The sequence below is a fragment of the Perna viridis genome, chromosome 1 (assembly GCF_037379345.1).
Source record: "Perna viridis isolate PV_CMFRI_1.1 ecotype Kerala chromosome 1, ASM3737934v1, whole genome shotgun sequence".
Lineage (NCBI taxonomy): Eukaryota > Metazoa > Mollusca > Bivalvia > Mytilida > Mytilidae > Perna > Perna viridis.
The window spans coordinates 22,527,045-22,541,092 of NC_142445.1; the positions used below are offsets into that span (position 1 = coordinate 22,527,045).

General features: G+C 32.2%; 1 protein-coding gene across 2 annotated transcripts in view; it reads left to right on the forward strand.

The window, feature by feature from the left end:
• Window positions 1–14,048, forward strand: part of LOC148627812 (uncharacterized) — a 64,440-nt gene that overhangs the window by 27,932 nt on the left and 22,460 nt on the right. For both annotated transcript variants that reach the window (XM_088579415.1, XM_088579424.1), the window contains exons 3-4: window positions 23–198; window positions 5,064–5,092. In XM_088579415.1, the coding sequence (XP_088435541.1) occupies window positions 23–198; window positions 5,064–5,092 (205 nt within the window). The remainder of the gene's footprint in view (window positions 1–22; window positions 199–5,063; window positions 5,093–14,048) is intronic.

A 14,048-nucleotide genomic window follows, 5' to 3' on the forward strand; every position in this document is an offset into this window, starting at 1 on the left:
GATTTTCCTTTACTTTTTTTAGGGAAAACAGCATTATTACCGACGGAGAAGTATCATCCTTATGTCGGGAACTCAGACAAATTGCCATAAATGTTCAATATGAAAACGAGACTGTTAACATCCTTCCGTCACCTCGAGTGTCACCGCTGTTGTTCTCGGACAAATTGGAAAAAATAAATTGTGACGACGATGAAGACGGTCAGTATTAATGATCAACGGATCAGTTATAGAAATTATTAATCTATTATATTATTGGGTATCTTATGATAAGGACATGGAAAAAATTATGAATACACAGTAAAAAAATAAACAACAAAACAAAACAACAAAAATACTCCTGAAGCAAAAAAAAAAAAAAAAAGAAAAGAAAAGAAAATACAAAAACATCACCCAAAACAAAATGAAATCACAACACCTCTCCCCCAAAATGACAACAAATCAACTTGAAAAAAAGTTTCCTTGTTTATCGTTTCACCAATTTTATTGTGCACTCACCTCTTAACATACAACGGATATTTCAGTTGTCAACGGCAATTTCTAAGCCGTACTTTTATAAAATCGTGTGTGTCATTGGGTTATAAAGAGCACATAGTAAATACCAGATCATTACAAAGTAATTCATGGAAGCTATCAGTTTTTTTCTGGTCTACTCATAGATTTGAAGGGAACCTTTAATGGCAGTCAAAGTGACAACTGCATGTTCGTGTTTGCTGATAAATACATTAAGTTTATGTGAAAATGTTCAATTTTGCATTGTAATCTCTCTGTGAAGAAACAAAATAGCAATGGTTTTCAATCTGAATTGGTTTATCATAATGTTGAAATTCAAAGCTAAAAGCAGGTCATCCCGAGATTAAAAAGTGGGGGTTTGTTTTACCATAGATTATTTACGTTTTATATAATGCAATTTAACAACTTTTCTATAATAGCTGTAATGATGGGTCTTGTAATAAAACCCCACTTTAATTCCGTCATCACCGTATAAAGCATGTCTATTTCCTTCTCTTGACATTACTTGAAACACAATCTGCTGTTTATATTGATTCAACAGGAAGTTTGAACGTAAATAATGAAAATGTTATAAAATCCTGTAATTGGCTTCTCCCAATAGATTGCAGTTAAAACTACAAGTATTGATAGATTAAAATGAAACCATACTAAGTAAATGGTTTTAGAACCAAACCTGATGATGCATGAACCTTTTTTTTTCCTTGAAAAGAGTGCCCCAAAACATAAATAATAAAAAAAAAACAGAACAAAGCTAAATTAACAAACCCCAAAAACAAAAATACACAGAAGCAGCTTTTGTAATACAATACAAATAAGAGAAAAGTAACACAAAAAAAAACCCAAATAAAAAAAGAATTGTAGAAAAATATTTACAACACAACTACAAAACAAATAAAACAAACAAAACATTTATTTATTTTACATGTTCTTTTTCGAATGATGAACTAAATCAAAATACGCTTATGATTAGTGGTGGGTTCAAGGGTAGGGTGTAAATGTATGGATCGAAACCAATTCTTTTATAAATGTATGGATCGAAGCCAATTCTTTTATAAATGTACGGATCGAAACCAATTCTTTTATAAGTGTATTGGTCGAAACCAATTCTTTTATAAATGTCTATATCGAAACCACTTCTTTTTATAAATGTATGGATCGAAACAACTTCATTTGTAAATGTCTGGATCATAATGTTAATAACATGAATACAACTGAAATATCTTAACACTATTTCCTTTTTATTTGAAAACAATGTTATGACTGCTGTATTTATTTCATGTCTATGACAGTTATCGGTTTTCAATTATTATCCAATGAACATCATAACGATAACTTTACTTGTCAATTTTTTTTTTTTTATCAAACTCATCATTTACAATATAAAACGATCTTTTAAAGCCTGGAAGATTTTTTATTGTTACAATTTCTGACTTAATAAAAAGATTCAATAAAATGTGAAATGTTGTGTTGGCAAAACGGCTGCAGAAAGCAAAAAGACGAGATCTGGCAAGACAGTACAAACCGCCAAGAAGTAAATTGGCTAAGGTAGGCGTTTCGCTGGTAGCAGCGATAACGATAACGTAAGTTCCTCCGTGCATTACTGAGTGAACAGGGAGCCCGATCCTCACATACGTTAGGCCACATGTAAATAAGTCACCCTGGTTACAGAGGACGAGAAATTCCGACTGGTACCAATCGTGAACCGGCCGCTCTGATAACAGATAAAGCCTTATTTAAATCCACCTTCCCGTGGTACCACAGAAAGGTATACAATAATATGGTCCAACGCAGAATTAAAGGATCCTGACTCCCTCTCATCTTGCCAGATTCCACCAAAGTGGTCACGTCCAAACGTGTCCATCCCCAAAAGCGCGGGAAAAGAGAGCGAGATACACCACTGGCTAAGAAAACTTTTTGTTGTTCTTTATATTACATGTATGTAGGCTTCTGTCTTACTGATACGTTCGATCATTTTAATATCAATTCCTCACTTTTCGAGATATATATTTGTGCAGAATTAAAATCTAGCCTGATTGTTCGAAGCATACTGCTTAGCTTGTTTCTATATTTCATACTGCTTTAATGTTTGATATTCATTAACAACTCGTTTTTTTTTTCGAGTTTTCTCTACTATATGTTTTGTGCAGTAGCAGTATTACCATTTCTTCTGGATAGTATCTCGCTCAAAGTTACTGTCGTGCTCCAAAATTAAAAAAAAAAAGAAATAGATAAAAAGAAGAAACTTTACAATGGTAATTTAAATGATAACTTTGATGAGTCTGTTTGATTCAAAAAGAAGAAACTTTACAATGGTAATTTAAATGATAACTTTGATGAGTCTGTTTGATTCTGCAGATGCTAAACTCTGAAGTAATATCGATTTTAATAAATTCTATACGCACCTCTTTTTACATACATGTACATATTAGATAACCTCCATAAACAGTCTCGTACAATTAAAGACGCGAAATCATTAATAGTATTCTTCACTCATCATACAGTAATAATGCTTCTCAACTTCTTACATCTTGTGTCAAAATTTGCATCTACATAAAGATGATTCGACCATGAACAACAATAGACTATCGAGCCTTGTAATAACTAAACAAACTAATCAATACCTTATAACTGACTCTGGATAAAAGGAGTAACTCACTGACTCTAAGCACGTGCAAATGAAATACAACAGAAATTTAGGTTTCAAGTGATAATTTCGAGATACATGTACATACTCATGCTCTAAATTAAGTACAACATGGCTTTATTGTTCCGAACTCTATGCATGACTGACCCCTCTGAAAATTTGTGGGGCGTAGTCGATTTAACAATTGCCTTACATGATGTATCTGATTGTAAATACTTGTAATTCAAGGTATTCGAAATATTTCTGTCCCATTTCATAATGTTCTCTCTCCTAAATATGAACTGGTTAACTTAAGGAACTTTCCATGTATCGGAAACCCTTGTAACGGGGTATCGGATATATATATATATTTTCCTCAAGTGTCAGGTTTACATGTAGTTTAATTTCTGATTTTGCAGTCACTGTCCTTTTTCAATACCTAGCTCCTTGATCTAATAAATGTTTAGTTGTTTCATTTTTTACTTTGGCATACCGCTTCTTGCGACCAATTCCCAAGTGCCCGACATTTAACAGAACATTTTATGTGTGTACATCCATGAATTATATACAAATTTCTTCATCATGCCTTTAGGGAGGACTAGAAATTTTTCTATTTGACAGCTTTATTTCGACAAAAATTGACCTACTACATAGTGCCTCCTTGAAGGGGGACTGGTGCGGGCCCAAAAGTCACATTTCAGCAGTACAATAAAGCCGTAAATGCACAAACATGCATGTACGATAGTAGAAATTCCAATTGTTGTTTTTAAGAGTAACGCCAGCTTGTCATATATGTAGATGATTTGTTTGCGTAGTTTACATATACCCATTAAATATAGAAAAAAAACCCTGTGCACTGCCCTTGACGGAGAAAAAATTAGCGTTCCATAGTTTACCTATACAGTAATATTATTGCAAATGTTGAAGGTGATTTAACCTATGAATATAATTTCATACAAAGCGGTTACAAGTAAAAATGATCAGTTATAAACATTGATTGATTGTTGGGGTTTAACGTGATTTATAAACAACAAAACTGACAGTCTATCGATTCAAGGTCGAGATGGAAAAAGAGCCATTTTGTGGACTGTCAGATTTATAAACAAACAAAACTGACAGTCCACAAAATGGCGCTTTTTCCAGCTCGAGCTTGAATCGATATACACTGTGACTGATTCAAGTTGAGGGATCAGTCGATATTGCACGTTCCCCTCACTTCTCTCCGTTTGAGCATTCCGTGTTATTCAGGTTGAAAATGTTGAATTGCATGCATTTCATTTTTGAGAACCGTTCGCCAATCATGAACGCTGACAATGACGTAACAGATTACTGACGTAAGCATTATAAAGGCTTGTCGAAAACCGGACACAACTCCGGAATTAACGTTGTATTAATTGAACTTTCATTAAACTCGCTTTATCGTTTACCCGATAACCATTTAAACCATTTAAATTACTACGATTCATTACCACTTTTGAGATATTTTTTATTGGAGAAAGTATAAACATTATCAGGCTTTGTGTGATAAGGGAGAGAGCCAATAGTCTTTTAAACTTCTTTTAAAAATTTTTAAATGCCTTTTACTAATTAACATGTACTGAAATTCAATCAATTATTAAATTTGTTTTAGAATCGCAGAAACAGAAAAAAATCCCCCCTAATTATTATACTAGCATTTTATAACAATATTAATAATAAAAAAAAAAGAAAAAAAATATTATGATGAAATTGTTTTGCCTTGATGCATTTCAACTTTTCCAATTATATGTATTCAGTCTTAAGAATGGTAAACACAAGTTATTGAAATTAGCCATTGAAGCTTTATTTTCTAAACAATGATAAACTCACTGAAATTTTTATTTGGAATAGAGTTATCCTTCTTAAGCTACACTTAGTTTACTCAATACGTCTTTTCTTTTGTATCTTGCAGATTCTCAGTATTTAAAAGTGCCTAAAAGGGTATGTATAGTATATCAGATTTTGTTAGTCTATAACGCATTTGTATTCTTGTGTTTTGTATGGTGTCAAATCTTCAGACAATAGGGTATACTTATATGGAAACATCAAAAGTAATCTTGTCTTTCGGATGTTCTATTAAAAACATCCTTTGAATTCCAACAAATATTTCTTATTTGATATAAAATAACAAAACATTTTTTATTATAAATAATAATAATAATAATAACAATAACAGGATTGCAGCATTCATGATTGAAAGGTTACAATACAATGTAATTTGTAATGTAAAAAGACAAGGAACATGATACAGTTGAAACCCATCGAAAAGAAACGAAAGCATTTACATTAAATATACGTTCAGCGTCATTTTTATTGAATGTCTGATAGACAATTAGGGGCCGCCCCCTTGCTTTTGCCTATGACAGGTATAATTTAATTTCTATTATTTCTTGCCCGAATCATGAAAAGTAGATATTGAAATAGAAAATAAATATATCCTAACCTTCAGAATTTGCGATTAATGTTTCATATTTGATATCACTTATTGTGATTATCAACACACTTTATTTACTATATCATATATTTAGATTAAAAGATAACTTTTTTTGCATATGCATTATAAGTGTTTGTTTAAATCCTATATCGTCTACCCAATATCACACCCCTAGTCCTATATCACATACCCTATATCACACCCCTTTACAGCCCATACTTGAAGTCTGGTTAAAATATATGATATAATGAACACGACATGTCAAAATCTGTATCGCATTCTGTATCCCGACCTATTCCACTGCGCGGGCCAGTGGCCCTTGGGGTGATATAAGAGTCCCGCGGTTGATACAGTATGCAATATAGATTTTGACACGTAATATTCAGCATATATTGCCTCTACTGATTGCAGTGAGATATTTTAAGGATTGTCTTTCTTTGCACTCTAAAATATGTTATATATTGCTGATACGAATGCTGTCTTACCGTAATGCAATTTTTAACTGAAATCTTTTCTGGAGTAGAAATTACCAAATTTACCATTTCTAGAATCACGCGATGGAGATCATGGGCAAGCGTCAGTCTCTACATAACATTTAAGTAAGGACAATATTAACAAACAAACAAACAAATAAACAAACAAAAACGATATATATCAATAATCAAAAATGAAATCTGAAAACATATTATGTATATGAACCTGGGGTGTCACTGCTAGAGTTGTGAAAACAAGCAAACAAGTTACCGTAACCAAGAAATGTTATACAAAACGACATATTTAACTTGTCAAACCAAACCACGAGCTGTGTTTTAGAAACAAAATACATGACTATATGTTTATTTTGTTGATTTTGCTCCTATTATCTTTGCTTTGCAACTTTTGAATTTTGTAAAAGCTTTGAGTCTGTTCGAATGATTCATCATGCATGTTTTACTGTTTCTTTCATTTTATTACAAGTAGATATTTCTTCACGTATGAATTAATATTTTGATAGTTCCATGAATTACGTCCTTAGATATTGTACTAACGAGTTTTATATTTCAAACGGCTTTCGTAATTCATCAATGGACATTCAGTATTGGTAATGAATGTAATTCATCATACATCATTCAAAGACGCAAAATATTCAACAAACATATTCTGTTATGATTAGCAATGTATATTCATAATCCCCATGCGAGTTTCTTTGTCACATTACTAAGAAAATAATTAGAATATGATCTGCTCATTTATTTTGCAGACATCTTATCGAAGTCATAGATAACGGATGTAAGAGAATAGGTCATTGTTCTTAGTATTTGAAAACAAGACAATTCAAAGAGCAATTGTATGCGCCATGTGATTTCTTTAGGAAATATTACTTTCTTGTTACAGCGAGTAACATGGGAAACTTCAAAGATAATATTTATTCTTCCTCTAGTTGAATCATCATTATTTGTTAAATTATTTGCCACCTAATACCTAATAGTAGGCAGTTAACCGCACAATTGACAAAGAAATAAAACACCTACTCAGTTATTCTAACCACCTTGTCCGCCCTTCGTTGCTTCCGCCCGTCCGTATTGCGTTACAATTATATCAGCTCCCAATGTATAGATTAATTTTAAATTTAGTGTGGGTTTATATGGATTACGCATGCGTTGTAAGCGATTTTGGGTGCTGTTTGATAGAATATTCTGTTTGTGTGACTTTGCCTCAAAATTCATGTTTATACTTACAATCATTACATAGTTATTCTAATTTAAATTTGATGGAAAGCTTATATTTCATTGTCAATTGCTTAGTTAAGGAAGTAGACCTAGGGTAAGGGACACAACTCTTACAAATCATTGGAACGTTCAGCATTTGACATCAACCTCATGTAAGCATCAAAGTGACTCAGATTCCATTCTGTTTCAGAAGAAAGCTTGAAAGGCTTTGGTGGACAAACATATCACTGATTTCAAGAGTTATTTCTCTTTCCCTATGTCTACCACTTATAAGAACGAGGTAGTTGATCAGATAATAGCCATTCATTCAAGAGAAGACCAACTATATTCCCTGAAGTTAACTACGTTAATTGCTGTAAAAAATGTTTAAATAATCTATACTTTTTTTTATTTTAAACAGAGCAAATATAAGTGTATGTGTTGGAATAAAAAGTATAAATAACTTTATTTCTTTTTCTGACTTCGTTTTTTTACTACGAAAAATGAGTAGCACGTGTATTAAAGAAGCTTATTTCTGAACAGGTATCAAGAAGTATTTTGTCTTGAAAGAAGGATTTAAAAGGTCAACTTTAAAGTTATCTCAATGCTAATAAAACAAGAAATTGTTGAATTTTAGGTTTTAAATAATACATTTAATTTAATAAATTTACATAAACATTAAAATCTGCCTTTAATTAAAAAACATTTTTATCTTCCGAAGGAAGAGCATGCATTGGTACATGTAGATATTTTATATCATTGTCATTGAACCAGCTCCCGTAGAAAAAGGTTATTTTTAAGTGTAATACCTGTTGTAGGGAAATTCGAATTTATTTATGAAAACAACATGTTTTAAATCCAATTTCGTATATTAATAATGAAGCAAGACTGGAAAGTTTCGGAGATGTTTTTTTTTATAAATAAAAATATAGTTACATGAATTTTTCTAAAACCTTAGCTAAACAGAAGTAAAATTCCTGAAAACATGAAACATATACCTTTGTGATAAATAAAATTATATGGCCTCTTAGATGTTTAATGGGTAAAAAAGAGTAAAATAGGCCTGCATCCGATTTTATAGAACAGCTGACTTAGTCAGAACATGCTTTAGTCTTCAGGTCGGTACTTGACTTACAAAGATTCTGTGTTAACTCTATTAAGCGTCAGTGTCTGTTGGAATCAGGCAGTGGGTGAAACATGGTATGAAAAAACCACCACTTTGATCGTTTCATTTGAGAAACCATCAGAATTAAGGCAAAGAGACAAGATTTTCCATATGCTGGACCACTGAGTTACAATTTCATTGAAGTGCACTGAAAATGAACATTTCAAGGACAGATAACTCTGTGAAAAACCTAATTTTTCTAACATTCTATTGAAACATTTCTGAGCAAGGCCAGTATTGCAGAGATAAAATAATGGTCTTTTCAAATAGAGAAAGTATTATCGAGTGGTATTACATTGTCAGATCGGTTGATTTTTCCCATTTTGCCTGATTCTTACAAACACTTACACTTAAATTCTTAAGAATCTCTTAGTTTATGGCACTTACTCCATTGTAAACTTTACAAAGCATGATTCTTTAAACTTTTAATGTTAGAAATGATCAACTGTGATATTTACCACAGACAAGTATTGGATCTTTCGTATAAAGTAGTATATTGGAATACCATAAACACTAAGTGATTTTTCGGATTGAACCTAATCCCGTTGGAGTGTATCTTCCGGTAGGTCGCCCAAATAATAGCGTATCATAAATGACAATCAATAGACAGTAAAAGACATAGGGGTTTTATGGGGAGCAAAAGTCATTATTTCAAATGAATTGTGGTCTTTTGGGGTCTTAATTTCCCATAAGGTTCTACTGTGTGATACGTTTGTCATTTGACCAAAGGGTTCTAAAACAGATGATGATTTGGAACCGTAAGGAATTTCAACCTATATTTTCATAAAAATTCGTCTGACATCAGTAAAACAAAGAAGAAATCGCTTGGGATATTCATTTCGAACTATGGATTACGCCGTGTTGTCTTTACTGTGGAAAACAGAATTGAATTGTTGGATGTTTTGAAATCCGATATCGACGAAATGGAAGTCTAATTGACTGAATTGTTTCTTAATTTGAGGATTAACCTTCTTGCTGCGTGTATGTGAGCAAATAATGACAATTCATAGATTGAAAGAGCATACGTAAAGATTGAAATCAAATTTTATAACTTTAATGATCCTAATTGAAAACAGTTAACTCAATTTAATTTCACAATATCTTGATCAACAATATACTGTTATTACACGGATTTTCCAATGGAACTATTGGTTAGATTTGAATGTAGAATAGACAAATTTTGTACCACGTGAAATGACCGATTCTGGAGTTCTCAAAAGGCGACTGTCAAAATTGCGTCGTCGATCACTTCGCCGGGGACAGACAATTGACACAGAATATCTGAAAACTGTTTGTAGCCTTTTGACTCGTGAGGAGGTAAGCAAAATACCCATGTATTGCATTGTTCAAAACCAAAAGCAGTTAAAGTTTTTCTTCAAAATATTTCAGTTGGTTACATTACATCTGGACCCGTTTTGATTGGATTTTCATGAATTATTTTAGACCATTTTACATTATTTGATTTTTTATATTATGCTACTTCAATCTACCATTTTCGAAGAAGCATTTCAAAGAAAATTTTATTTGTTGCGCTATATGTTTTATGTACTCCAGTTAAAATTGTATCGGACATATTTCATGTATCATGTCCACCGACAGTTGCAATGGATAAATGGTTGACATACTAAGTGTGGTATCGCTGATTCTGAGTACTACTTTCACCTGCCCAGTAGTCAGAATTTTCGGTTCCGATTGACATCAAAGATTAGTTGCATGTACCTGGATTTTCAGTTCTACCAAATTAAAAGCCCCAACACAAATGAGGCTTTTATTACTTGTAAAACTTCTCAGTATTGGATTTGGCATCTGATATGTTGATTTTGATTTTTTGATTTTGTTTACTTGGTTTTGAGTACTTCTTGTTTACAACTTACTTTTGGATTTAATGTTAGTATCAATATTATACCTTTATTGACTGACTAGTCCAATACGTCATATTGGTCTAGGCCAAGATGAATTTTATCCAGGCCGATATGACATATTTTACATATTGGACGGCAAAACCCCTTTTTTGTATTGTATTTGCAGTTTTTGTCTTTGCTAATACTTGAACGTTTGTCAATAATTGGTTCCAATGCTTCTAATGAGAACTTAGTAACATAAATATGTGTTGATAAAGAGGGCGCCACATGCGCTCTTTAATCGTGCTCAGATACATCAATAATCTTTTGATATCAATAAATAATTTGTTGATATCAATAAATGGGGAAGAAATTCCACAACGGCTTGCCAGAAGTTCCTGACAGATTCTTAGTCATTAGCTCCAGAATACTTCTCTGACTGAATTACATACGAAAAAAGGCGTAGCACCCGAATCCCGATTTGTACGACGGGAAGGCAGCCTTGCTGTGTTTAAACTTGATTTTTTTCAATTTTTTTACCCGACTTTTATGTATGGCATGCAGTACCAACAAAAAATATTGCCTGTCGTACTTGCTACGCCTCTGACACCAGTATGATACAGAGTACCTATATATATTGACAATTTTAAACAGTTTAAACAGAAATTTTAGACCTTTATGGAAGTGTTCACACTCATACACTTTGAAAGGATATGACATTCTGAATAATTTTGAGTGATGTATATATACGTTTTTGAAGAATTTTTACTGAAATATATAAGTCACCCACGTGATAGTTATATTACCAAAAAAAAAAAAAAAAGGATTTAAGTCAATTATTTTAGACTCTCAAGGATTTCAAAAGTGCTCGCACTCATTCATTTTTCAAGAATATGACATTTTTAGAGAATTTTGACTCAAATTAATGTGTCACAGCCACCCACATGATAGTTATATTGAAAAATTTAGAGTTTTGGTCATTAATTTTAGACTCTCATGGAAATTAAAAGTGCTTGCACTCATACAGTTTGCAAGAATATGACATTTTAAAGAATTTAACTCAAATTAATATGTCACAGCCACTGTATGATATTTATATTGAAAAAAAAATAGCATTTTAGTCATTAATTTTAAACCCTCATGGAAATTTAAAGTGTGTGGACTCGTTCATTTTGCAAGAATATAACATTTTTAAAGAAGTTGGAATAAAAATAATGTGTTGCAGCCCTCGCATGATAGTTAGTTATATTGAAAAAAAATTAGCATTTTAGTCATTACTCTTAGACTCTCATGGAAATTAACAGTGGGTGCACTCATACATTTTGAAAGAATATGACATTTTTAAAGAATTTTGACTCAAATTAATATGTCACAACCACTATATGATAGTTATATTGAAAAAAATACCATTTTTGTCATTAATTTTAGACACTCGTGGAAATTTAAAGTGTGGATACTCATACATTTTGCAAGAATATGACATCTTTGAAGAATTTTGACAGAAATGTATGTGTCACAGTCACCCACATGATAGTTATATTGAAAAAATAAGCATTTTAGTCAACAGTTTTAGACCATTTTGAAAAATAAATTGCTTGCACTCATACATTTTGCAGAATTTTTAGAATTTTTACTTAAATACAGATGTCACAATCACTAATATAAAACTAACATTTTTAATTAAAGTGTTCACACTCGTATTCGTAGCTAAAAGTGGCATTTTGAAGAATTTCGACCGAAATATTTAGGTATCAGTCACCCATTTAATGCTAAAATTTCAACATTTTTTAGAATGATTTGTGACCCTTATGTTATTAAAAGTGACTTTCACTCAAAAAGTACTTTGTCAATCTTGAACTTCGTGAGAATTACCAAACATCTGAAAGTTATCGGTTACCACTTTTACACTTATATTAGAACAGAAACATAGACCTTTAATTTTATGATTAAATAATTTACTTTAATTAATATCATAAGCGTATGACAGAATATATAAAAAAAATTATACATGTAAGCAATGATAATTTTTGAGCGATGGGTGACTGGACCGTTACCGACGAAAATTGGAATATGAACAACGATCCAGTGATTGTGGGATGATGATCATGACGTGCTTTATATATATACACTGTAATTGGAAATTCAATATAAATTTTGAAATCACGATTTTCTTCCTAATCGGATTTGCTAATTTACATCAGTCACACAGTTTCGTTTATTAATCGCGGACTTCCTGTTCTAAATTACGTCAAACAGAATAGAACATTTAGTGTCAGGAACTGTCCAGGGGTATGACAGTTTAGATCAGCTTTTCGTATTTTCTTCGTCACGACCCAGGACAGTTTCTGTCAGGATCTGTCAGGGAATAGGGCAAAATGTGTCCAGACCCAGGACAGCCTCTGTCAAACCCTGTCAGGATTTCTGTTCTATCTGTTGTCGTAGAACAGAAATCCTGGCAAATTCTGACAGAATTTAAGAGAGGTTAGAAGTGATCGCAACTGTAACCACTCTTGTCGAATTCGAGATATAGTTCCAAAAAATATATTGAACAAGATAATTCTGCTTCTTCATCTCGAGCTCTGGTGGATATATTGAAGGTAACCATTTACCGAAAGAAGGGCTGTTATTGGAGAATACATTAATATTTCATCATTATATCTGTATGTGAAATTAAAAGGATTTAGCATTTTTTATTTTTTTTCATTCTTCACGAGATTCGGCAGAAATTCAGTCTAGTATGAATACAAAAACAAGTCGGTTAGGAGAGGAACACAACGAGTGCCCATTGGCACTTAAGTGCCAACTTATTGCTGAAAAATAGCCCCTTCAAATGCGACAAGTAGGTTTTCAATGAAGAAATCAAGCATGACGTAAACCTGCTTTTCCGTGTAGCACTCTTCACCCTTCTAGGATGTTTTAAAAAAAATATGGATTTCTAACTTGGAACACCATAATTTCTCGAATCAGCTAAAGATTTGCGAATTAATCCTTTAAAACAATATTTTAATTTTTTTGTGACAACGTAGTGCAAGGAGTTGAGAAATCACAATTTTAAAGAGATCTAATTTCCGAAAAACTACGGGATTTTCGGCTTTCAAGTAAATCAAGAATCTTTAAGTATCCATATATGATTAATACCAGTACGAGAGTAGGTGGTATTGCAACTACTTGCTGATTATCTGAATTGACATCTCATTTTTTCAGCAAGGTGATTATCCAGCTATATACCTTTCTGCGTATTGATTATTATGAAGTTCGGGATTCTAGTACAATTAAGGCAAGTCTTCACATTTTGTTTTGATGTTGAGGTACTTTGAGAAAAGACATGAAGGACTTATGGTTGTTTGGGATTTAATCTTTGTCAAAAGTAGTACGTTTGTATGTGGCATTACCTGGAAGTTAATCCATTTTGTATCGTATCCATAGTTACTCAGATAACTAAATTGAATATAGAAAAAATGATAGCAAAGTTTTTTGTCTTTACCATTTCTGATGCGAGCCCAGTAATTGACCATTTGTATCTTTACATTAATTGATATTGGATGTCTCCCCAACCCAGCATATATAATGTGACTGGAAGTTGACTGTTAGATATGCAAAATCACATTGCAGTATTTTAAATGCAATTGTTCTAAAATATCTAAATTTTCATAACCCCATACTTCTGATCCATATAATAAAATTGGCATAACTATCTTATCAAACAGACCAAGTTGACACTCTATAGACAGCTGATTTTTCCTTGCTTAATTTAGGATACCATACATAG